The sequence below is a fragment of the Pithys albifrons genome, chromosome 6 (genome assembly GCF_047495875.1).
Source record: "Pithys albifrons albifrons isolate INPA30051 chromosome 6, PitAlb_v1, whole genome shotgun sequence".
In the NCBI taxonomy this organism is placed as follows: domain Eukaryota; kingdom Metazoa; phylum Chordata; class Aves; order Passeriformes; family Thamnophilidae; genus Pithys; species Pithys albifrons.
The window spans coordinates 16,625,293-16,652,222 of record NC_092463.1 but is presented as its reverse complement, the minus strand read 5'-3'; the positions used below and the strand labels follow the sequence as shown (position 1 = coordinate 16,652,222).

Sequence of the window (26,930 nt, the reverse complement as noted above, 5' to 3'; positions counted from 1 at the left end):
CTGCCTCTTTTTTAATTAAAAAAATTCTAATCTAAAGCTCTAATTGTTTTCTTGCAATGAATTTCAAGGAAGTTATTTAATCTTGCTGTGATATAATTATTCTGGCAGATATTTGCCAGTTTTGTTATTTAAATCTCCTTACAATGACATCTATAGTAGGAAAAATTAATGTGTTTAAATGATAGCTAAAAATTACTTCTACTTTGAATATGAATAGGGACCTAAAGGCTTTGTACAGAGAGTCTAATTTTTCCTCTACAGCTAGATATGACTCTCTCCCTTTTAGTGCTGCAGACAGAGAAGTGCAGCCAGAACCTGTCAAACTCTGCAGCAGCACATGTAGTATATCAGAGCAGGGCCTGGCCTCTGGGGAGGGCACCTGTAAACTGGAAAAGCACCTGTGAAGGTGTCAGTGGTAGTTAATGAAGCTGTATGTCCCTTGTGACAGAATTAAATATTCTCACCACTCAGCCAAGCAGCCACAAGTTTCTTGGAAGCAGCTGTTGATACAGCAGACATAAGGGGTGTTATAAATAGGTCAGTGAGACAAGCAGCACATTCTCTTTCCTTCCTGTGCCTTCCTCACCACACTGCAATGTTTGCCACCTGAGAACATCAATTATTGGAATAAAAATACAGATCTCAAAGAATCACCAAGGAAAGACATTACACTTCTCTAGATTTCTCTGTATTATCCAGGGTCTAAACCGTTAAACTTTCTGCTTTATTTTTTTCCTAATCTTGTAAATGGAAACATTATTTTTTGAAACTATGAGTAATTGCCAAAATACAAATGGTACGAACTTTTTGAAGTGTTGCTGTAATCTTTATGTCTTCCCAAAAACCAGGCAATTGCAAAGTTTGCGCACTATACTGAGAGACACTAAATAGGGGTAAAATGCCAGTGGAACTCCACATTTTATCAGAGCACTCAGAGGGAATAAGGCTGTTTTCCAGGCTACACATAAAGCATGATTCATTTTACAGAATGACACTATAAGCCAACAGAATAGAACGCAAAATCTACACAGGGATTAAGGGATGTGGCTTCTTCCACTCTTAGCCAATGCCTTATCAATGTGGGATCCCATAATTTACAGCCACGTGGGGACAGGCGGGAAGGCGCGCACGTCAAGCCCCGGCCCTCCCGCCAGAGCGGGAGGCGGGGCCAGATGGCCCCGCCCCGGTGGGAGGGGCGGGGCTTGAGGAATCACCGTGGATAGTCACGCCCACAATGCTCTCCGCGCATGCGCACACCGCCCTCCCGGAAAGGCGGCCACGTCTGCCGGAAAAAGATGGGTCCGACCTGCCGAACACGGTCTGAGGCCTCACCGTGACTGCTGCTGCTCGGCAGCCCCGCACGGCTCCCCGCGCTGGGAGGAGGTGAGGGTGGGACGTGCTGAAGCGTCCACCGGGGGTGGGGAGAGCTGAAGAGAGGCGCTGGTGAAGGAGGGGGAGAGCGGCCTGCCTGGTGGTCGCCCCCTCCGGAAGGCAGCGACCCTTCCCGGGAAGTGGGGTGGGGGCACACGCAGTCGGTGTTGTGTGGCAGGCCCATGACGGTGTGGCGGGAGGGGCTGCGGAGGTTGTTGGGGAGGAGTCCCTCTGTCTGAGCCAGGTGAATTAAGAAACAGTCAAATCCAATAGAATAGAACAAAACCCTTCGTTTTATTCAGCGCTGAGAAGATGTGGAGTAACCCCACCAAAGACATGTTTATCGAGTCTTTTGTGTTTCCATGTTTATATACTTAGTTACAGCTGAAACCCCCTCCCCAAAGTTAGGCAGTATATTTTGGGTGACTCTTAACAGCTTTAATGGGCTGCTCTTATCTCTTATCTCTCTTAGCTCTGTATTTCCTTTTTAACTTAACAATGTTACAGCTTCGGGCCTCTAATCTAGACAGGTCTCCTGATTTATTTCTTACTGCTAAGCCTCTGATCTAAACAGGGTTAAATTCCTCCTTATTTAAATCTATACATGGTTAAGATAACTGAAAAACATGGGTACAAGCTAAAATCAAAAATTAATATAAAATACAGTTAGTACAAGTCTGAGTAAAAATTAGTAAAGAACATCTGATTTTATGGAGAAAGGATAAAATCCATCTTCTTGAGGGGTCCCTGTATCACAGGTCAGGAGTCTGCAGGCCAAACATCTAAGGTGTGGTGGTGTTCTGTTGCTGTAGTAACAGCAGGTGCTGCTGCCAGAAGGAGATGCAGTGGTCTGATTTTAATAGCCTGGATTTAAAAGCTTTGATTTAAAAGCCTTGGTTTTGTCTGATTTTCCTCAGAAGCTGATTTGGTTTATTTTCATCAGTTACCAAAGCAACAAAATACCAAATGAGCAAGAGAAAAGCGTTACAATAACTAGAGCACTAATAGATGAACACAACAGTTGTTTGGTAACCCATCCACCTTGTCTTTTCAACACTAGTCTGACTTGTAATTGGTTTTGTCTTTTGCAGCATATGATCCTGAAGTTTTAACCGTACAGAGTTTAACAAGAGACACTCGTCATGTCCTGGCTTGTTGATCTCGCTGGAAAGGCAGAGGATCTGCTCAACAGAGTTGATCAAGGGGCTGCGTCAGCTCTGAGCAAAAAAGACACATCAAGCAGTGCAGTTTTTGATCACAAGAATTTGGATTCTGCCAATGAATATTCTGAAGTGCACCAACATACCGGGGAACTGAAATACCAGACATCATCCAAAGCAGCCTATATCTCTTCAGCAGCTGACAACATTAAACATCAAAAGGCCACAATTCTAGCAGGAACAGCAAATGTTAAACCAGCACGTAGGATGTCCTCAGAGCTTGCCTCTCCAGTAGAAAGTGTTTCCACACCTAGAGCTGCCTCACATTTTGTGAGAAGAAAAAAGCCAGAACCTGACGATGAGTTGCTGTTTGATTTTCTCAACAGTTCAGAGAAAGAGCCTAATGGAAGGATGGACTCTAAAAAAGAGAAGAGCAAGGCACCTGTTCTTCAAAATCACTCTCGGACTTCAAGCATTAGTTCTGTGTCTACCAGTACACAGAGTGCAAAAACTACTGAAGATAATTCCATCAGGACCCAAGGCAATGGTAGTTAAATAGTCTTGAACCTAGAGATATTTAAAACTCAAATATGTCTAGGGTAAGGCTAGGTAATGGACTTAATGTCACTTCATGAAACATTTAATGGTAGTAGTATGTCAAAAGTGTGGGGTACAGCAGAGCCCTTCACATTTTTTTGCACTGGGATAATGTTACATTCCATGCTAATTTCACAAACTGCATAATTAGTAACTACATCTGTGTTTTGGATCTAACTCGTTGCTGCTGCTCACCTTGACCCTGTGCTGTGACCTGACCTGGCACAGCCCCCACACGTTCCCAGAGGTGCTGTTGCGTTTGTTTGGTCACACAGGGGCCCTTACCTGTTGATGCCATGTGGGAGTGTGAGTGGCTTTGCCCAGCAGGTAGATGGCACTGGCTGCCCAGCGCAGCACGTGAGGTGGTGTGAGGGTGAGCTGACACACTCACTGGTCCTGCATTGGGAAGTTGGATGTGTGTAGACTGTTGTAGAGCTACAGGCATGAGAGAGCTAGACAGATAAAGCCTTTGGATCTGCCAGTTCATTAGCAGAGTCTAAATCCAGAGGTCTGAAAGAGCCTTCAGGCCACATGATCAAAAGACAGGGCTGTTCTCAAGACAACAACATAAAGGAGAATGTGGCTGGCAAGTGTCAGGAACTTGCATTCTCTCTCAGATTGCCCAGTCTATACTCAGTTGTTCTGTTGCTGTGCTACTTTGCTCTTATTTCTTCTAAAAAATTGAAGGAAATGGTTATGTGTTTTATTAATAATGTGGTTAAAATACTTTATTATTTGTTCAGTACTTTGAGCATGTAAACAATTGTAAATGCCAGTTTTTTACTTACTGCATTAAGTATGCTGAAAAGTTTTAGACATTAAAAGGGATCATTTTCAACATTGTGAATAATTTTGTATTTCAGGAACTGTAACTTTTCAGTAAGGTTTGCTGCTAATAATAAATAATTCAAATGTGTTAGACCTGGCTAAATGGCCTTGCTGATTGGTGCTTAAGAAATACATTTATTTTGCTCAAGAGTGGCCTGTTGAATTTTGCTCTGAGGATTTTTTGAGCAGAGTTTGCATTGTGGAGCTGCTAAATAAGCAAGGACACAGTTACAACACAGGGTTTGAGCATGCTAATTTCAGAGTTGATTGTACAGATATATCTGTGTCATTTAAATATTGATTATAAAATCTCTTAAGTAGCTTATGATACATAAGCTATAGACTAAACCGGTTAACATTATACTTTGTATACTGCCATGGTTATAATCCAGTCTGTGGTATAAGTGGCTAATTTCTTTCTTCATTAGCTTCATTAATCTGTTGAGTTTTTCAGACAAAGAAGTGATGATAAGTTGTCTCAATTTGGAAACAGTGTAAATAAATCAAAGGGAAGATAGTGACACTTCTTAGAACTGTTTAAGTAGGAAGGGGATTTCGGAAAATGTGGAAGAAATCCTACATACTTGTGGGTGTGGTGTTGTTCAGAATTCATAGTGTGTCCCATTTCCCTGGGCTTGGGGTGACAGGGACTGTTGCAGTGGTAACAAGGGAGGTGGAGCAGCTTGGTTGGTAATCACAAGGTGAAGTAAATAATGTTTTGGCAATTAAACTGCAGTCTTGCTTGGAATTAGTTCCAGTCTGTCCTCATGGATTTTGAGCAGTTACTCACCTGGGACATACTAAATTCAGAAGTAATATTTTTGCATTGCCTTCTGTTTGTTCATTGTGTGCTGTGTCATTTTATCTTAACACTGATGCAAAGCTTCCAACTATCTGCATGCTGGAATCAAGGCTCTTACAGTGGATGTTTAACTTTCACAGCATTAATCAAGGACGCTCCGTGTGTTTGTGCATGATGGGAAAGGGCTGTTGGTTCTGCCTTTCCTGCAAGGGGCTGTTACTCAGAATACTGCCAGGAGTTCCCTTATTGTTCTTTTCTAAAATAGAATTTACATTTGCAGAATCTGAATGGAAAACCAGAATGACCTTGTACTAAAAATTCCCCTAGTTAGTTGCTATGACTATTTAATATTTTCTGATACTCTTCACCTTCTGAGGACACTTCTGAGTAGCAGTCATAAAAGGAGTGTTAATGTTTTGAAATCCTAAATTTACCTTTTATATAATAAGTTGTTTTATAACTTCCATGTCTTGTCTTGCAAGATTAACAAAAACTCTGCATGGCCCACGGATAATAGTCTTATTTTGTGCAAGTCCCTTGTGAGAAGCAGCTCCATATTCCATTTCAATATAAACTACTTTGATTGTTATTATTATTTAACCATTGATGCAGGGCTTTTAACTACTGCTTATATAAAGGCCATTTACAAATACATGTATTAGTTCTAACTTGCATCTCTCTGTACAGAAACTCCTGACAGTTCAGACTCTGGCCTGGGAGCACAGGGGAATGGCATGAAGGATTCATCACTAAGTGCAGTAACTAACCCAAGCCTTTCCTCTAATGATGATTCCAAATCACATGAGCTCTCCAATCTTCGCCTGGAGAACCAGCTGCTGCGAAATGAAGTGCAGTCTTTAAATCAAGAAATGGCTTCATTAATACAGAGGTCCAAAGAAACACAAGAAGGTACTTCAATTGTAACATTAGTAAAATGCACTAGAAAACAGTGGGGTTTTTATGTTAGTGTTTTGTATTTATAATAAAATCTCTCTCATTTACATGTATGACTTACTAAGTAAAATGATTCTTTGTTTCAGAATGATGAGATGGGAGAAACTAAAAGACTTGTTCAACTAGAAAGATAAAACAAATGTTGATTTAAATGATATGTTCAAATTAGTCACAAAGCTTATTAAAGCAGGGGTAGCAAATACCACAGTTAAAATACTTTTCCTGCATTTTAGCAGTTATTGCAAAATATATTTTTAAATTAGTAAATTCCTTTAAATGCTTCAAAATCTGGCTACTTTCTGGCTGTTATGGGCTATATCTGGTGCCTAGAAACTGACAGTAAAAAGATAAAATTTAGTGTTTTTAATATGACTTCACTGGCTTTTTCAAAATAAAAATATAAAAAATGTGACTACAAATTAAACAAACGATAAATCATACAACAAACTCCTGCTGTTAGGCAAAAAACTCAGGGACCACATTTTTTTTCCCACAGTCACTGTATGAGCCAGATAGTTTAAATGTCCATTGAAGTTCAATGTGTGACATTTGGTTATAAACAGAAGCCTTTGTAAGTGTTTAAGCATTATTTCAACACTGTTGGGGTTTTTGCAGTTACTTAGTTTGAGGTTATTGTCTCATGGAGTTAAACCAGATGCTTTATGCAGAGATTTCTGCTCACACAGCAGTGTTTGACAGTAGACCATTTCAAGGGGTGTGGCAGGTGCAATCAGTCTTCTGCAGTGAAACCTAGACAGAAATGTCTATTTTGGGAGCACCTCTAAAATGCTATTAGTTGTGCTCTGACAGTGAGTCTGGAATTTGTTACTTCCTAGTAGCTCATAAATTTTGAGTTTTACTTCAACTTGGTTGTACGTAGTTTTCTTTTTAAGAAGTGAGATATGTGCATCCTCACTGTTTGCAAGACTTTGTGTTACCCACTTGCATAAACTTCAAAGAAACTTCTTATCTTGTAGAACTGAACAAATCCCGTGAGAAAGTCGAGAAGTGGAATGTTGACCATTCAAAGAGTGACAGGATGGTTAGAGAACTTCAGGCTCGAGTTGATGATCTGACAGAAGCTGTTGGTGCCAAAGATTCACAGCTGGCTGTGCTGAAAGTACGGCTGCAAGAAGCCGATCAGCTCTTAAGTGCCCGGACAGAAGCCTTGGAAGCACTGCAGAGTGAAAAATCACGGTACTTCCTAATTCTGCAAATAGTAATAAGTTTGAATATACAAGGTAGATAATTTAGTCTCTTTAAGAATAAAAATTAATAAGCTAATAGGAAAGGAATTGTAACAAGGCTTGAAATACGAGGATTAAAGTTTGCTCTGAGCCTGCTCTATCATAGTTGGCAGCAGGAACAGGACAAATGAGTATAAATTCAGGGTGGTTGGCACCTGATTATTGAAACCCATTTTAAATAAAGTATTTGTTTGTGTCAGAGGTCAGAAGCAGAGGTCTCTATAAATAGTTCTTTTTCTTGAAAAATATACTTGATTATCCACAAACACAGACTTCTCTGACTTACCTCCATGCTGGGATATGAATCAGCAATTGGATGCTCCAGAATATAGGTCAGGGAGGAGGTGTGTGCATTCTTTAGCTCACAGACTCATACCTGTAGGCAGCCATATGCAGTAATTGATTGGGTAAATTTTCAAAGCTGGTTTAGAAACCAGGAGGTTGTATTTCTACCTGAAAAATCCCACTAGCTTTCTTCTTTTTGAATTAACGTGTGTTGCTCTTTCAGGATCATACAAGACCACAGTGAAGGAAGCAGTTTACAAAATCAAGCCCTTCAAACTCTCCAAGAAAGGCTGCGTGATGCAGACTCTGCGCTCAAGCGAGAACAAGAAAGTTACAAACAAATGCAGGTTAGACATGAAGAGTAAGGAAGACTTTAAAACTCTGCTTTTGAGATCAGATCTGAGATTCCAAGTGCTCTCTCCTCCCTTTGACTTCAGTTCCTGTTCAGGGTACTCATTGCTTGAAAGGATGTGCTGTTTGCTGCACTGAGTATCCTTGATGCTAATTTACCTTATGTTATTTTGAAAGCTTCACATGTAAAAGTTTTTGAGGATTAATGCTGACAATTTTTACTGGGTTTTTTTCGTACTCTTAATGTTAATTGATGTTTTAAAAGTAAAACCATAGGCAGTTTATCTTTCAATGCTATGTCATTACACAAATTATTGTTACACAGTTTTACTGTGTAATCTTAAGCATATAAGCTGGACAGTCACTTCTGTGGTAAAGATGTGAGTACATCATTGCCAGAGACTGTTTTCCACTTAACTTGGCCTTTGATATGTGTCATCTTTGAAAATATTTAGCATATTTGAAAATATTTGTCAGTGTTCGTTTTGGTTTTTTTTCAAAGTACTTAAAAATGTGTCAGAACACATTTGATAATATTTTTTGAGGCAAAAGCTTGCTTTTTGTTTGCTAAGCAAGTGTGAATAATAGGAAGATTGTTATTCCCTCACTATTTCTAGTGAGGGAAATAAATGCGTATTTTTACTAATATTATCTACCACTTGCTTAAGCAAGCAGAATTTGTTTCCACATAGCACTGATGCATCTTTAAGTTTAAAGTGATAAATATGAGGTGGTGTGCCATGTGTAGTTGCTTTTAAACTTTCTTTTTTCCTTTCTAGGTTAAAGTTGAGACTGTTTAAACACAAAGTATTGTTTCTTTATTGCTAATAGAATGAGTTTGCTGCTCGTCTAAGTAAAATGGAAGCAGAACGTCAGAACTTGGCAGAAGGGATAACTGTAGCAGAAAGAAAGTATTTAGATGAAAAGAGGCGAGCTGATGAGCTTCAACAGCAAGTCAAAGTAACTAAAAGCCACCTAGAATCTGCAAAACAGGAACTGACAGACTATAAACAGAAAGCTACTCGCATTCTCCAAGTAAGCGTTTTTGTGAAGAAATACAGTTAGATTTGTATGCTTTAACTTTTTTTAAGGTGTTAGGCTTCAAATGTTCTGATTTTGAGGGGTTTATTATGTGATTTTTTAATGTGTTTTGGGGCATATCTATAATGATACCTATGTAGAACAGTTACCAGTTTGTATTTTGTAAATTTAAATGTACGGATGGAGTTACATAATTGGAATGGTAGTTCAGGTCCTGAACTGAAGAAAAATCTACTTAAATTGTCAAAGATACCAAGTCCGAACATGGTCGGTTTGAGTCTTGTTTATGAGTCTTAGCAAGATGTTGAAGATAGAGATCTCTGCTTAGAATAATTAATTTAGCCTTATGTCCAAGGCCAGGTTTAAATCACCTTGATAAATACAAAAAGCCTGAGTCGCAAGTCAGTCTTGAGGTTACTCAGAATAAAATTGTTTATCCCCTTTCCAGGCAGCGTTATTGCTATGTTTGGTTCTTAGTTGTCTTTCTTGTTGGGAGAAATGATGGACTGAAAGGTGGTCAGTTCTGTCTTTGGTGTCTGTTGGTGTGTGTCTTCTCTGTTATGGTAGCTGGAGAGCCAAAATGGTTATCCATGACAAGTTTAACATTCCAGGCACTTCTAAAGGGAAAAGCTGTACTCTTCTTTAGAGAACACAGGTTTTCAGTAAATCCATACTCATTGTGTACAGGAACCAGAAAAATTATCAGCAGGGAAGCATTTTCAAATGAGCAATGTGTAATTGTTAACTTGGCTAAAAGAACAGATAAAGTAGTTCTTCACTGTGTGTTTCCCATTTGAATGTTAGAGCAAAGTCATTTTGGCATGTTCTAGTTAAGCACTTCTTAAATATTGCTATAAATAATATATTGATTTATTATTTCAGTCTAAAGAAAAGTTGATAAACAGCCTAAAAGAAGGCTCTGGTATTGAAGGCCTGGACAGCAATACAGCAAGCACAATGGAACTGGAAGAACTGAGACATGAGCGAGACACTCAGAGAGAAGAAATACAAAAACTACTGGGGCAAATACAGCAGATGAGAACAGAGCTGCAGGTAACTAACTTATGTGCACAGGTATTTGTAGTCAGCCGTGACAAAGGACTGTTTTCTTGTGTGCTGTGGGTCTGTTGTGTCTCCTATTTATTACCTTACTTCTGTCTTCTATCGCTACTTTTGAGAGAAGCAGTTCTTTCCAAATAAGCATGGCAACTTTTGTAGAGATCACCTATATCCTTTTCTGCAAGGTCTATTAATCCTTGCAGCACTGTAATCCGAGTCATCTGCTGGCATAATGGGCTCAACCCAGCAGTGGCACGCAAGCCTACTTGGCACAGTTTTAGCCTGTAGACAGTAGAAAGGAAGAAGTGGAGGCTTTTCATGTTCTCAAAGTGCATTTATTTTATCACTATTTTAGTAAAATTCTGTATAAAATGACAAATGTCATTTATCCAATTGACCCTCAGTGTTCCTTTTCCTTCGAAGTAATATTGCATATATTAGTTTTGTTTTGCTGTTACTTCTGACAGATTGCAGAAATGTTTGAATGTTAGTGAAATGGTTACATTTCTGTTTGTTTCAGGATATGGAGACACAGCAGGTAAGTGAAGCTGAGTCAGTGAGAGAGCAGCTTCAAGACCTACAAGAGCAGATATCAGCACACAAAATGGCCAAACAGGAGGCAGAAGCTGAACTAGAACGGCAAAAACAGGCAAGGAATTCTTGAAAGCTTATTGATCTTATTTCAGGCCCCATGTGGTGTCATCAACAAAGCAGTTATCTTAATAAGATAATAACTTATAAATATTTGGGTAATTTTTTGTCTAGTATTCCAAAGAAATTCCCAAAAGCTTGGTGAATGTCACTAGGCCAAAGAAAGAACTAAGCAATTGTCAGCGTCTTCTGGATATTCTTGATGAACAGAGATCTCACTGATGTGTTAAAGAATAAATAGGACTCTAGAGAGCGCACAGAATTGATGTGGATTTTACATTTTATTCAAGAGGAAGCAAACAACAGAGACAGAGTAACCTTTGCAACATTATTTATATCAAGAAACTCTAAATACTTAAAGTTGTTAGTGTGGAACTTCCCGTGCTCAATTAATACATAAGTTTTGGCTCATAAAACAATGTCATTGTAGTACAAATTTATAGGTATTTTTTAACCCCTGTGTTAGTTCTGAATCTAAACGCTGTTACTTCCAAACTTCTCTATTAGACAATTTACTGTTGAAATTATATTAATGAATTTTTAAGCAAACTCTGCTTTGATTTAAGCAATTTTTATGCTAAAAAGAGGGCAGAAAAAGGCAATCTCATCTTTCATGTGAACAATTTATTGTTCAGTAGAAACTGGACAAATACTTTGCACCCTGTTAAAAACTTTCTCTGTAAGATAAAGCTCATGTAAAGAGAGGTAATAATGAGGAAAGCAGTACACTGTATCTGCCAGGAACAGTTTATCTTATAGGATTATGTGTCCTTCCAGAAATTACATTTTAATGAGATGCTTGCAGCTTGAATTAATTAAAAGGCAGAAGTCGAGGTCTGCTTTTGATGGGCAGCTGATGTTTATTATGTCAAAGCAGATGGTAGATTGTATTTTGTTACTCCTGCCCTTGGGAGGAATATAATGTAAGTCAAGACTACATAGAGAAAGAGTGAGATGAATTAAAAAAAACCAACTTATCAGTTGTTGCAGAAACTGAAGTATTCCTTTTGATGACACACATTTAGATGTGCTTTTAATGTAATTGTTTGTGTTGATACTTAATGCAATTACTGTCAGTTCTGGCTGGGAGTGCCTTTAACTATTGCCATGATGTTTCTGAAACTGAAGTTAGAAATTAAGTAGAGGTGTTATTTTTGTACATCTGATGGTTCAAAGGGAGAATAGGCTTATCTGTTTTCTGTAGCTGAAATGATAGTGATTTGAAGACTGTTTTAATTTAAAAGATCAGCATGGCAGGTCTTTAAGTGGGAGCTAAAATAGCTACTAAATCAGGGGACTAACAAAACTTACTGTTAAATTTTTCCTTAGTAATTTGTTTCTTGCTAATATGTTTTTCCCATTTCACGAAATGTCCTCATGTTGTGTCAGGGGAGGTTTAGGTTGCATGTTAGAAAAAGGTTCTTCACCCAGAGGGTGGTTTGGCACTGGAACAGGCTCCCCAGGGCAGTGTTCACAGCACCAAGCCTGACAGAGTTCAGAAGCATTTGGACAATACTCTTGGGCACATGGTGTGACCTTTGGAAATGGTCCTGTGCAGGGCTGGGATTTGGACTCGATGAGCCTTGTGGGTCCCTTACAACTTGGATTTCTGGGATTCTGTGATGTGCTATGTTAATTTACTCTAAACTAGATGAAGATGTGTGTCATACAGAATTATAGGTAGATATGCCAAGGGTATTTAAACACTTTTAAAAAATGGTATTTTGAATTAATGAGTTTATTTTAGGAGTACAGATTCCCCACAAAGTATTTCCTAACTGTTCTGTTATGGACATAGTTTCAAGATAGCAGTATAATAAATGGTGCAAGTATAAGAAAGATGAATTATGGTCCCAGTGAAACTGTGTGACTCTTAGTAAGGTATGCTGGATTAATATTAATATTAGGTCCGTCTCCACAGAAGAATTTAATTGGTCTTGTAGGTTGCGTCTTCATACTTGGCTTTTTGTTCTGTTGTGGAACTCTAGGTAAGAGATCTCTCTCAAAATACTTAAACATATAAAATCTTCTATTTGTATTTGTCATAAATTTTATAGGAACTCCGTTATACTGAAGAAGAATTGTACCGAACAAAGAATACTTTGCAAAGCAGAATAAAAGACAGAGAGGAAGAAATTCAGAAGCTCAGAAATCAGGTATGTATAGAAAATAGTTTTATAACCTTTGAAAATTGTCTTGTTGTGATACAGATGACTTAAGCACATTGGCAGATTTTTCTTCAGGCCTTGGCTTCAGGACTACCTGCACCTATCATGTTCCATACATCTAATTTGTATTTTGGATTCCTTTCATTCTTGATGATTCTGTTTTTCATCATTGAAGCTGCATCTTTGTGGTGTATGATTCCATAGAGTGACTGAGGTTCAAGACTGTACTGAATTGATGAGCTGTTGCACATACAGCGGATCTGGTGATTCCCATTTGCTTGAAATATTTTCTGCAAATTGAATTACATGACCCATGTCAAATGCACGATGCATTTACTGTCCTTGCAGTTTCTATTTGCCAGTACAGTCATGTTTTCTGCCTCAGTGCTGCTCAATTCTTCTGCAATGTGTCAAGTTTTTTCACCATTTCATTCAAGTTTTCCTGTAAAATGGCATCAGATTCTCCGCATTTTTATGGAGTTTTTCCTTCCTTGCCTGAAAACTTTTTATCTATTCACTTGTGAATTTGCACATAGGGTAGCCAGAGAGGATTAGCTTGCTATTGCCATGCCTGCCATTAAAACTCATCTCTGAGGCATAGCATTGATTTTTGTGATCAAACTTAGGCTTCATATGATTAGAGGTGGAAAACAGAGGAATACATTTTTACATAGAGTTTCTTGTGTCATGTAAAATCTTGTTTTAGCAGCTCTTGAAACTAACTTTCCTCTTTGTTGTGCTCATTGGTGATAGCTTTGATAGCTAGGATTATCCTGAAAAAATTCTGCAGTGGAGTAACTTGGTTCTTGAAGGCTTAGATCATTATAGTTTTGAAATATGTCAGTTGGTCAGACTTTGAACTTAGTCTGATTTTTTTTCCCTTTGCTTTGTTTTTTAGCTCACAAACAAGACGCTAAGCAGTAGTAGTCAGACAGAATTAGAAAATCGGCTTCATCAGCTGACAGAAACACTAATTCAGAAGCAAACCATGTTAGAGAGCCTGAGCACAGAGAAAAACTCACTTGTGTATCAACTGGAACGGCTTGAGCAACAGCTGAAGGCTATCCAAGGCACTAGTGCTAATGGACCTTCCATTAATATGGCAGGAATTGATGGTGCTGAAGGTAAATAAAGAAATAGAATACTTAAACTCCTGTCTTTTCTGCAGTTCATGCTTTTTATATTTGCCAATGCCTTTCCCTGAAAGTCTGAGTTTGTAAGGAAAATGAATACTGAAAATAGGCCCCTTATGCATGTCTGCAGCAGCCAGTATCATCAATATAGTTAACAGAAAGCTCCTTTTTGTATCTAAATGACTTTAAGTAATTTTAATAAAGCCAATTTAATCTTTAATTCCCAGTGCTATGGCACCATTGGAACAATCCTGTCACAGCTGCAGATAAGCCTGTCTCTTGGGGCTTAAGCTGATCTGAAGCAGGATCTAAGTATTCTCTTGTAAAAAGGGTTTGGGAAAGGAGCGAGAATGAGATGCTTCCTTTTGAGAGTTGATCAGAGGTCTGGTAGAAATGAATTTCCTCCTTGCTTTCTGTTTTTTTCTCAAAAAACAGCTTAAAATACAGTGGTTCTGTTGAGGCTGGTTTGTCTGTCCTGTACCTCTGGGGGAACCTCAGCAGCTGATCCTTGGTGCCAAGATGTTACTTTTTGAAGTTTTTCATTTTGTATATATGTTAAGTAACTTTAAAAGCAAGACACAGTTACCAAGAGATATAAAATGACAGTCCAGGTTTGTTTGCTTATAAAAGCAGATTTGAAATATATTTCCTTTTGACTTTTTTGTAAATAACTTCAGAAAGCTTAAGTTTAATTTCACAAAGGTAATGATAGTGGAGAATTTTTTTTGTTAAATAAAATTGATATGTAATAAAAAACGTAAGTAAATGTAAAAATTTTTGAATATACAAGTTAGTGTCAGAAATGCTAATCAAAGTTTTACTGTATGAGAAGTAAAAACATTTGAGAAACTGACAGTATCAAACCCATCATTTTACACACCTAATAATAGTTATTGTGACAAGATAGAATTGAATATCAAGATACCAATTTAATGAACTAAAATAAATTCTAAAAATATGCTAAGTTGAAGAATCATTTGATTTGATTTTATCAAGAATTCTGTTCTCAAAATGTAGCCCTCTGCCCCAGCAAGACACCAGTACAATCAGATTAATCACTATTTTATGTTGTTTTTATATATCTTTGTTATACACTTTGATTTGTTTTACTTAAGCAGCAGCTCAGCTAATGCTTTGTGCTTTTTTCCCTTCGAACAGGTGCCCGTATGCGCAGTGTTCCTGTGCTGTTCAGTGACACGGATGGCAGCGTGGCCGGGATGTACGGCAGGGTCCGCAAAGCTGCCAGTAGCATAGATCAGTTTAGGTGAGAGCGTCCTGGGGGAATATTCCTTGTAGTTACTGCAACCCTTTTGCAGTTTGCAAGTGACACACTTTGTTTTGTATTGCTTTTATGAAGGTAAAAGCTAAAGATAATGCAGCCAAAATATGGTATAAATTACTAGATGTTGACCTACTTCACTTGAGCTTTTCTATGATATTAATATTCTTTGGCTTTTGCAAATTATAGTCAATACTTTAATAGTCAATGATTTTCTGGTAGATTTTGATACAAGAGGATCACTAAACTATGTACCAAAAAATCTTAACCATTTTCATTACCATCTTGTATTTTTTTTCTTTCAGAGGTTTCAATTGTGTCAGGTTTCAATTGTGTCTGTGATAAACACCATAAGAGTGTATTAGTGGGGGATAATCATCTGTACTCTTTTAGTCCTGTTCAGGCATCCTGAGAAGTTTCTGGGTTCTGACCCAGTGTAGCTGTTTACCTTGAAAGATAGTCTGTGTGAGGAATTAATAAATTAAAATCATTCTGGATCCATTGAAAGACTTGCTTTGATCCCTTTTCTGCACAGTTAGGTTAATTGACAGTATTTGCAGTGTAGGTCTGCTTACTAAACTTGAACCAAATACCAACAGAAAACAAAATTAGGCAATACTTCTTAATCCTTTGGAAACAAGGTACCTCAATAGCAAGTCCTCTGTGCTTCCATGATACTTGAATTTGATTGTGAAGGATATCAGGATTTTCCTTATTTGGACCTATTATATGTAATGTTTCAATACTGAACTTCTTTTGACAGTATCATACTCTCTTCTGTGCATGGATTTGTCTTTAAGTGACATTGCTGAGCAATGAGCAGTGAACATATCTTGTACAGTTACTTTGAAGCACAGTTGCAGTAACCTTGCAAAACCCAGGTGCTTTTTCTCTAATGAATTATAAGAATAGTGGTGATGTGTTGGGTTTTTCAAAGGAATCCAAAGTTTTAGTTGCTTAAATCTTTTTGGAAGAATCATGACTGCTCTTCAGGTAATGAAATTTGACAAATACAGAGCATGTTTGTGCGTTTTAAAATACCTGTACAACTTCTGAGTCTTAATTCTTTTTCAAAAACTCTGAGCCTAGCATGTAAGAGATAAAAATAGAAGAATATATTTTATGGTATGAATTTTCTCACTTCACTTAATGTTTTGAGTACATGAAGTAAAGTTCAAAACAGAAGCAAAGCTGTGTGTGTATCACCAGCTGATGTTTGTGAGTTTGTGATGACTAGGATGAGAGGAACAGGAATTTATTGCTCAGTGTTAATTTGTGTGGTTTGTTTCCTCCTGTACCTGTGTAGCATTCGGCTGGGAATCTTCTTAAGGCGGTACCCCATAGCACGAGTCTTTGTAATCATTTACATGGTGAGTCAGCTTTCTTTAGTACAAGGCTTCTATAGCCAGGTCGTGTAATATGTCTTAAATGGCAACACTGGTGTTCAAAAAGCTATAGAATTAACAATGCAATGTTTTTTTTGTAAAATGGACCAAATAATACTTATATAACAGCATTTTGGAGTAATGTTGCTTTGCAATTTTTGTTTTTTTCCCAGGAATTCTTCATATAGCAGTCTTAAGGACACTTACATAACTATCATTTAAAGGGCTGTAAAAGTAGATTTGTACTAGTAAAATACAGAGGTCAAGGCCAAGGTCAACCCACCACAGCTGCATACACTGCATTTAGGAAAATGACATGTGTTAGAGCTTTTTTAATATTTGACACTACTTTTTTCAGTGGCTAATGATAACACTTCTGTAGTAGCTGAAAAAGGAGCAAGAAACATTTTTCTTGGTATAGACTTAGACAAATAGTAGAAAGTTGGTCACCTACACCAGGTGAAATTGCCAGGCTGGCAACTGATAGAAGTGACATGCCTCTCCTTTCCACTGGAGGGCAGGTGTCTGTCAGCTGCAGGAACTTGTAGAAAGTGCAGTCTGCCCTGCTTGGAAATATGCTACTGGTTGAGCATTTGCGTCTTGGACATGGAAAATGCTCATGTTGCTTGAGAAGACATAATGAGTTGCTGACCAGAGTTTCTGAGAACAGTTGTCACTGTTTCAGGATATAAAGAAGACAGACACATGTGAATAAAGGAAACTACAATTTCACTCTGCAATTGCGTCTTTTACCCTTTTAAGTAGTGGAAGGAACAGGCTGTTTAATTCCTAACCTATCCTGATTCTTATTTAATCACTCAAAGTTACCAATATAGGAATAACATGCTTTGTACCAAAACAGTGAAAACTTCTACTGCTTAAGCTGCAATCTGAAGGGAAACTTGATGATGACTGTTTATTGGGCAGTCAGTGGCAGTTACCCTTTTTCAGCTCAAACCTTGACTATGACTACAGCAACTTGATTTTTTTTTAAATAAATGTGACTTGTGTATTCCTTGTTGCATTCCAAGCAGCTTCTTGAATTCAAATTGGATAGTTTCAACGAAATTCAAATGAGAATTAACATTCTTGTGGAGTTCATAAAAATGCTGCAAATTAATATCTATGGTGAGGAGAAGGAAAGCAGAACTCAGCTGTTTTATACAGTCTGGTGTCAGCCAGTTGGCACAGGAGTAGTGGCTTACCAATGACTCGAGGCAGATGACATAATGTGCTGGCTGGGGACTGGGTATTGGAGAGAACAGCTGGAGTCACTGGGGCATGGAGGAAAGAAGAAACCAGAGGACACAAATCTGTAGGAAAACAGGCTACTTTATTTTTGCTGCTTGTGCAAAGTTTGTAGCTTTCTCCAAATGGCTTCTTCAGAATCTGACTCAGCATTTCATTGTTCAAATGCAAATTATGGGAAAAATATTTAATAAAAATATTTATATGAAACAGGTTTTATTAGGTCTCACTGAGAGTTCTCGTATTTACTGCTGCTGTGAACAATGATTGTCAGTGCTAAGTTTATTTCTTTTCTTTTCCCAGGCATTGCTTCATCTCTGGGTTATGATTGTCCTGCTTACCTACACCCCAGAAATGCATCATGACAGTCCCAGTGGCAGGTAGACTGAGACAGGACCATATGCTGTGCTAATGTGATTTGGACTGGCAATGCCTTTAGAATAATCAGTCCTGAAATATCAGCAAATGCTTTCTCATGGTGTTTAGGAAGGATGAAAACCATCATGCCTGATTTATCACTACTTTTCAAACACATATATAATACTGTGTAGCTTTTTCAATTTACCTAAAAAAGCATCACTTTCCTGGAGAAATAAAGCTATAAAGTTAAGCTATGGTAAGCCTTTATATTTTATGTAGATTTTCTGGTGGTTAGAGTGAAAGATAAGTTTTCTCCTACAGAGAAATGCAAGGATTTCTGAAATTACAGATATATCTGGTACAAATTATATCAGGTCATACTGGATGTGGGCTATGGTCAGGTAATAAACTGTACGTAGCAATTCAAATAAACTTCTTTCTGGTTTCTTTCAGTCTGCTTTTGCACTTCTGTTTTTAACTCTGTAAATAATAGGCTTTTCCTTAATATGTTAAACTGGAAAAAGGACAATGGATTGGTGCAATAAATTTTTGTAAGTAAGTTTAAGAATAAAACATTATGCATTCTTCTTAGCTTTGTACTTCTAGTGCAATAGATATGTCTTTCCTACCAACCGAGTAGTGGGGCTGCCTGTTCAAAGGCCGGTATTTTAGCTTTATTTAGAGGAAAAGAGTGATGGTTTTAAGAAAGGCTTAAACTCTTGAGAAATAATAGTGTTTCTTTTTGCACTTGAAATTTGTATATTTTAACTGCATTTTCTTATACCTCTCTCATTAGTACATGTCTTAATCAGATCTTACTGAAACATTTATTTTCTAAAGCTTTGGGTATTTAATAAACTATTTCTATTATCAAAACATTAAGAATTTCTCATGTCTAAAAAGTCGGCAAATATACTAATAAGCAAAACTCATCAAATATTTCTTGTAGAACCCAAAATATGAAACCTATTGTAGTAGTTCTGTTGTTGGACTGTGACATTCTGCAATTATAAATTATATCAATAGACAATCATACAGGGTGACTTTGCTTAAGAAATTTCTTGTTTTCTTGTGTGGTGCTCACAGCTGAGTAGCGAAAAGATGACTGACTACAAGCCATTTGTCACTCTTACGGAGATGGTTCAGTTTTCACATGACGTGATCACACTCAGCATTAGGTTCTGTCCATGAAGTCTCATGCTGGCTCCTACGGAAATGTTACAGTAGACAAATGACTGTATTGCTGCTCTGATTCAGATCTCGAAGAGAAAACTGAAATGTTTTGATGAACTGAGTAATAAAAGAGTGTTTATTGTAAGTTGTGTCCCTGCCCTCTGTCACATTTGCTGTACTTTGCCTAGTTCCTATTGCCTGTTTTCTTTTCATTTCTGATACTGGAGCCACTCTTGAAACTCAGGGGGAGCTGATTGCCATAGAAGGAAATCAGATGACAGACTTTTACACGCTCATTTTCTACACACATGCAGTTTTTTCATTTAAAAACCTCCAAAGCACTGAATCTTTGGATACTCTAGTATATTGTGACATCTGGGGGGGAAGATCCTTGGTGGTATAAATGTCTGACAGCTTTTCTGACGTCATACCAACTGTGTATCCTGACTTCCTTTCTCCCTCTTTCTCTTTTTTTTTCTTTTTTTTTTTTATGTGTGTGGACAACAACGTTGGAATGCACAGAAAGTTTGGGGTTTTTTTTGGTAAAACTTACTGAAGCCATTACACTGTTTCTAGAACCTTTTGGATCTTTATCATAGCATAGTATTATTTTTGTCAGTTCTTCCAGATTTTATGGTAGAAATTTCACAGAGGTAAACTATTATATTTCTGCTGACTTTTCCCAATTGAACTAGGCTCTTGTATTGCAGTTATTAGTTTGGGTCTATACAGTGTTGACCCTGTCATGTCTTGGAGATGAGAATACTGACGTTAGTACAGGCTGCTTGAGCAGCATCAGCCCTGCGCTGTGAACAGCACTAAACTGTTTCAGAGCTATACCAGAAATAAAGAACTACTCCTTAAAGCTTTTTTGCAAACATACTGGATTTTTGCCCCCATAATTAATTTTAATGAGCTGCAGAGATACAGTGCAAGAACACACAAGACCAGTCTCTCTGGAGATAACTGTCAAATTTTGAGTTGAAGGGTGAGATATACTTCCTGCCTCTGGTAAGCCCTATTGGGCCCCAGTGCCATCTGTATAGACTTGTGAAGTGGGCCACAGCCACAGGTCAGAAGTGACATGAGGACACCAGTGTTGCCTCACTGGGAGGAGTTTGCCTTGTTGAACAGATGGCTTTGAAGTGAATGAGATGCTTCTGGTAGCCTTGCTTAAATGGCGGGAGACTGTTGCAAGTGTTGAGTCTCTGCTTGAGGGACTGTCATGCTATTGGCCAGTTAAACTACCCCACATTCAGAGACCAGAATATAAATTTTGGGGGTTTGAAAATACTTTACAAATGCTGAGCCTGTCTTTCCATGCTCTATAGCCTAGCACCAGAAATAAATCATTGTCAAAACTAACAGAAAATAGGAATCTCTGTCTCCCAACTGCTGTATCTCACTGCCTTGAGAACAGAATGGGTTATTGTGTGGCTGAAGGAAAGTCCTTTTTCATTTCCTTCCTTCCAGGATTGAAACTGCTGCAGGTATCAAGCATACAGTTTGACAGTGAAAATTACAAAAACAGAAAGAGGATTGATAGGGAGCACCACATTTTTTCCTTATATTTGCTTGCTCCCTCCCCATTTGTGCTGTTTCTGTGCTAGGGTCAGAGGGACAGAGTACATTATGCCACTGTTCTGGAAGGTGTGAGGAGCTATCCCCTCTGGGATGGCCAGGAGCAGGCTCAGGGAAAGCACCTGGCAGACAGATAGCAGGTGAGGGGGGAGCTGCTCAGGCGGAAGAGGCTGCAGAGGGAGACAGGGAGATGCAGCAAGAGCAAGACTGCTCTTTCCCTGATATTTTGCAGCCCAGAAAAAGGCCTGTTTCTTTCAAGTCCTGTTCAACTTGGTACATATTCAATTAGGCAGATGCACTTGGAGGCAGATTTAGGTTTCTGCAGAAGAGGGCTTTCTGTGCATATTCTAAAGCCCTCCTGTGGCAACAAACTTGATTGCCACCTTGGTTTGCTGATGTGATCTCTGCTTTACTTGCTGTGGTAGGTCAGCCATATGTGTACTAAGGCCCTGTACAATGGAAGTGACTTTATTGCTTGATTGCAGATAACCTTAACAAGGGGGAAATGAGCCTTGCACATAATTAATTTGCTAATTTCTCATCTGTATAGATGAGAAACATACTGCTTTACCAGAGAGAATGGATTTCTTTACTGACCGACTGCAGGCTGTTTATAAAATTTGACATTAAGATGTTCCTAAATATTTAGCCATGAAACTGTAAGAATAATACAGAGTTCATCAGAATTAATTTGCTTTCATCTGTATGTTACCCTCCTGCCATACAGTTTGAATTTAGAAAGCCTTGACTTGGGAACAGGCAGGCAGATGTCAGCAAACCAGAAACTGTGACAGATGAATAGCAGCTCTCAAAATTATCTGCATTTTTCTAACAGGCATCCACGTGCATGCACTCACATAAATAACCTTTTTAGATACAAAGTTTCCTTTCAGAAATGCACTCATGAATTTAATCTCTATTTTATGGTACTTGATGTTGGGCTGGTGGCAGACCTGCATTTCACAAATAGTGGAATGATCTTTTGAGTTCTGCCTACCTAATGTTGCTTCCTGCCAATACTGCTTGGACTAAATTCTATGCATCAAGGACTAAGTACAAGCTGTTGGGAGAAAGTATCTGATAGTACAGGCAACTCGAGGAACTGGGGAGATTGTGGACTATAGAATAGATCCAAGGCATAAACAATAAAGGGGGGGTGAAAAGTTTGGCCTGGAAACACACTTTTTCAAGTTGGCAGGGAAAGAACAAAAATTGCTGATTGATGATTAAAAACCTTTGCTAATGATGTGGTTAAAAGTCTGACAAGTCAAATATTATATAAGAGACTTCTTGTCAGAAAGTGAGAGATAGCAAAAGAGAGAGAATGACCTTTTTGTGCCATGACTGGGGTTTTTCTAATCAAGAATCAGAAGCATGGATGGGTGTTTTGTCTACAATTGACCTTTCCTGTGCTGAATTTTAACTCTTTTTAGATAAATATTGCATGTGCAGCTTTTTACATTTGGATGTTCTGTTCAAATCAAGGCAAATGGTATTTCAACTCCACATTTTTTGCAGAGAAACTGGAGTAGGACACAAATCAGCAGGAGTCTGAGCTCTGTAGCAGCAAGTGAATGGGCTCCAGATGTTCTGCAAAATCAAGCAGCTGTGTTTGTTGAAGGTCTGTGATCAGAAATTGCTGTTGTCATTTGCTAGAGCCAGCAAAGGTGAAATTAATCAACTGCAGCAAAATACCTGAGATGATAGAGGAAAGATCTGGAAATCCATAGTGGAATAGGACAGAGTGAATGTTGATTTTTTTCACACAGAAAAAGAGTTCTGTTTTGGCATTCACAGTGAAGAGAAACATTATCAAAGGCAGCACTTTCTCCAGCCTAGTGCTAAAATACTTGGAGTGTGTTCTCAATAGCTTATAAAAAGAATATCACCTTAACACTAGTGTGTTGCAGCAACCTGGAAGAGATGTAATTTTTTAATGCAAATTCAAGCAATAATTAAGTCCTAAATTGATCTTTTTAAAATTAAAGCTTTATGAAAGCATTTGCACTGATACCCTTAGTGGCAAGAGAACACAATTCACACTTAGTGTTTAATTTGTAATTAGAAAACATTTTGGTGAATGAGAGATGGGAAATGCTAGTTTTCTGCCCAAACAGGTAATTAGTTGCTTAAGGAGATCCCTGCCCATGAATGTCCCACCTCCACTGCAGCCTTCCAGTTTCTCTCCTGCTGCAGCAAGTCAGGAGGCTGCAGATACAGCAGATGGAACAGAGCAGAAATTAGTATTTCCCCAGCTGTTCATGCTGGTGTTCAAAGCTTCCCCATAAAATAAAGCCAGCTTTGCTTGAATTGCCTGTTGGTGTCTGCTAACTGGGTATGCAGATTGGGACTTTCCTAAGTGGGGTCTTCTAAAAGTATATTTATGGACCTGCAGGAAGGAGTCTGAGTTTTGTTCTGGAAAGCCTTTATTCTTCTGCGCCCTGCTGTCTTAGTGAACCATGACTTTGACATTTACAGGACACTCAACTGGCCACAAACTGTTCCCGCACCAACTTTCACAGCCTTTGCTTCCTAAGAGCAGCTCAAGCTTTGGTTTCGCAGAGCTGCAGCTGCGCCCCCTTCTTTGGAGAGCCATGCAGGTGGTGGGAGGCACTGTGGTGTGGAGGGCACTGTGGTGTGCAGGCATGCAGCCCTGGCCATGTGGAGGCTGCTTTCCCCAGGCTGCTGCCACACCCGCCGCAGCCACTCGGGCATCGCCAATGCAAGTACCTCCAGTCACAAGAGTGGGAATGTCTGCCTCGTGCCAGGTAACAAGATATCAAGGACCTAGATATGCTTGATTCATCAGTGATGTGGGTGGCCATAAAGCCTTAGCTTCATGGGGCTTTCTAACTACAAATGGCATTTTTGCAGGACAGCAATAGGGAAAATTGTCCAAATTTCTACTTCCAAGCTGGACACAGATGCAGGGTTGCCAGTGGAGGAGACAGGGATGATGCTGCCTCTGCCACCAGGCTGGACATAGCTGGGAACTGTTCACAAGCCAAAAATCCTGCCTCTGCCTGTGGGGGTCAGGGAGGGAGAAAAGGCCATCCAAGGACTGAGGGCCTGGCTTTGCATCCAGGACAGACCTTTCCATATGCATAAAGCAGGGCTGAGTTATCACCTGTATCAGCTACACATGACTATTTATCAGTAATCCAAGGTTATTGAAAGCACTGGTTTGAACTACCTGCACCTGCTGCTTCCCAAGGGTTCACACTGAGTTCAATTATGCAACAAAAGGCTTTAATAAAAGCGAGCTGCTGTTGTGAGGGGGCTGTGTCCTTGCTGTTGGCTTGGGCTGTGTCCCCAGCCAGCCATGAGGGCTGTCACAGCTGCCTGTGGGCAAATGTTGCACTTCCCTGGCTCTGCCCACCTCCAGTAGGGTGGAGGCAGTGGGATGAGATGGTGCAGCCACTCAGAAACATTCACCTTGTCAAATCTTATAGCTGTTACCGTATTTACTATTTTTTTCAGTATAAAACCTGGGATGCCTTGGTGGGGGAAAAGAGGTTGAATCAAATACCTGCTCAGGTTATTCCCAAAATACCTTGGCATGAGATGTTGAAATACAGTTTTTAATGAACTGTTTTCCTAGCATGAAAGTTATACCCAAAGCCAAGTACTGGACAATGAGTGGGAAGGAGGCTGAAAGCAGCTTGGCTGTGACATGAGGGAAGTTTCTATGAGGGTCAGGACCAGCTTTCAATAGCACTGTTTTCCAGCACTTGTTAGTTTCTTTGTCTTGTTTTTCATTTGGACAAAATCTGATAGTTTCAAGAATCTGGTGTTCTCTCTGGCCTCTGGAATTTAGATAAAATATATGCCTTTAAGTTTTACCATTTTCACAGAATCACAGAATATGCTGAGTTGTAAGAGATCCAGAAGGATCACAGAGTCCAACCCTTAGCCCTGCACAGGACCATCCCTAAGAGTCACACCATGTGCCTGAGATTATCAAAGACTTTTTGAACTCTGTCAGGCTTGGTGCTGTGACCACTTCCCTGGGGATCAGGATGTTCCAGTGCCCAACCACTCCCTGAGTGGAGAACCTTTTTCTAATATCCAACTAAACCTCCCCTGACACAACTTCAGACCATTCCCTTGGGTCCTGTCACTGGTCACCACAGAGAAGAGATCAGCGCCTACTCTTCCTCTTCCCCTCACAGGGAAGTTGTAACTGCAATGAGGTCTCCCCTCAGTCTCCTCTTCTCCAGGCTGAACAGACCAAGTGACCACAGCTGCTCCTCATATGGCTTTCCCTTAAGGCCCTTCACCATCTTTGTTGGCCTCCTTTGGACAATTCCTAATGGCTTACTATCTTTTTTATATTGCTCACAAAAGGTACCTTGCCTTCAGCTCCAAGGCCCCACAGTGCTCGAGCCTCCTCTCCCATGACAGGAAGATGCGACACTCCATTTCACCTTGATGATGGGTTTAGGTCAGCAGCAGTATGAAGGTACATTATTCCCTCTACATTATTCCCCTTGAACTCTGAAGAAAAGCAATGGTAGGGTATTTGCAGCACCATTGTTGACCCATGGAAACTGTGTTTCCATCCACTTCAGCTCTGAGAATAGGAAACCCATTGCCCTTTACACCTGCCAAACCTACACTAAGGACCTCGAGACTCAGACCTCAAGCATGGAGCTGTTGAAACCCAAGATGCTTCTGAGCAACAATTTCCTCTGCACATCATCTGGTGATCCCTCAGGAAGGCTGGACATTGCTCAGCACTTCAGATATCTCAAGGAACCTTCTGAATGCCCAAGCAGGAATTCTTTTGAGATTTTGGCCTTATCAACTTAAGACCACGTTGATCTATTGCCTGCGGTAAGGGTTTGTGTTTATGAAAAATTATTTTTCAGTGCTTGAACATGAAAAAGTTCTGGTAAGTGTTTTGTTTTAACCTGTGACAGAATTCTGACAAGATAAGACCCAAGTTTGTGTTTAGGATGAGGTGTCCTGAGTGGCAGCTGAGGCAGCAGTGGGCACGATGCTGGCAGCAGAGTCCAAGCTGCATCCTCTGGCTGCAACCTCCTCTGCAGCTAAAATGTCCTGGGTTACAGTGAAACCACAGTGATCAAACCTCCCCGGCAGTGGACTTCCTTAAATACAGGTGTGCTGAGTCCTAAGAAAACATACTTTAAAGGGATTAAAATGGATCCACTGTTTCCTAAAGCTGTTCCTGTCTGGAACTGAAGGAGGGGCAGGCACAAGTCTGGCCATGGTGAGCTGCTGTTGTAGAGGAAAAGAGAGGACTGTCCATCATGGGGCTTGAATCTCATCTTTTCCACCTAGCTGGGATCAGCTGGGTCTGGCTTTTAACAGCAACATGCCTGCCTAAATCACTTGTTGGGAAATTACATTTTTCTGTCTAGAATGAGGTAAATGTGTATTTTATCTAGTTAATTAATCTGAGGGATAGAACTAACATGATTATTGTGTTTTCCCTCACTCCTGTCAATATGGCCATGTGGCCTTTGTATCTCGGAGCTTTTATTAAACTGGTTTATTTGCAAGCAATCAAACAAGGAAAATTGTAAGGACAAGGATGATTTTGTTCAGACTGTCACCTTTAACCAGCACTAACAAGCTAGGAAATGGCACTGCCTTTTATTGTCTTCCTATCTCTGTAAACATGGTTTTATTAAAAAAAATAAATAAAGCTCTTAAATAAGCAAAGAGGAAAGGCTTGGGAAATTCTGTGGCCTCCAAGGTGCTTCTCTGGTTTTCCTGTGCAGGAACAAACACCACCCGTTCCCCCTTTCCCACGCACTGAACCTTTTTATTAATATGTCAGGAAGCATGACTCAATCTGCAGCTTTTTCAAGACACAGGCAGGAAATTTAGGTGGTTGCATTACCAATTGCTTCTGTTTGTTAAATTTTCCCCCCTTAGATCTTGATAGTTTAGTGCCTTAGCACAGGCTGCTTCTTTGGGTATAGTGATTAGTAAAATAGTCAAAGTTGCCTTGCCATTAAAGCTTCTTTGGGAGGTCATTGAGTTATCACTGAGGAAAATGCTGTATGTTAAGAGAAAAGAAGCAGGAGAGTCTCTAACCTGCAGCTCTAGCAAAAGCCATCCATAGGTACCTATTTGTTCCATATTCCATGTCTGCAATGGCCATGCAACCACATCCTCCCATGTTCTCTTCAGCTGGAGCAGGAGCCAAGGTATAACCTGAAATGGGTCACTGTTTGGTCCTGTCCATGGGCCAAGGCTGGGGTCAGGCCCCAAGGACCTGGGGTAGG

At 39.4% G+C, this 26,930-nt stretch overlaps 1 protein-coding gene across 1 annotated transcript; it reads left to right on the top strand.

Moving 5' to 3' along the window:
• The first annotated feature begins 1,271 nt into the window (after positions 1-1,271).
• GOLGA5 (golgin A5) lies at positions 1,272-18,371 on the top strand. The gene is made up of 13 exons (XM_071557640.1): positions 1,272-1,383; positions 2,463-3,078; positions 5,446-5,667; positions 6,690-6,909; positions 7,468-7,591; positions 8,427-8,630; positions 9,519-9,689; positions 10,216-10,344; positions 12,404-12,502; positions 13,413-13,638; positions 14,806-14,911; positions 16,233-16,296; positions 17,863-18,371. The coding sequence occupies exons 2-13, from the start codon at positions 2,514-2,516 to the stop codon at positions 17,941-17,943; spliced, it is 2,211 nt and encodes a 736-aa protein (XP_071413741.1). The 5' UTR covers positions 1,272-1,383; positions 2,463-2,513; the 3' UTR covers positions 17,944-18,371.
• The last annotated feature ends 8,559 nt before the right edge of the window (positions 18,372-26,930 follow it).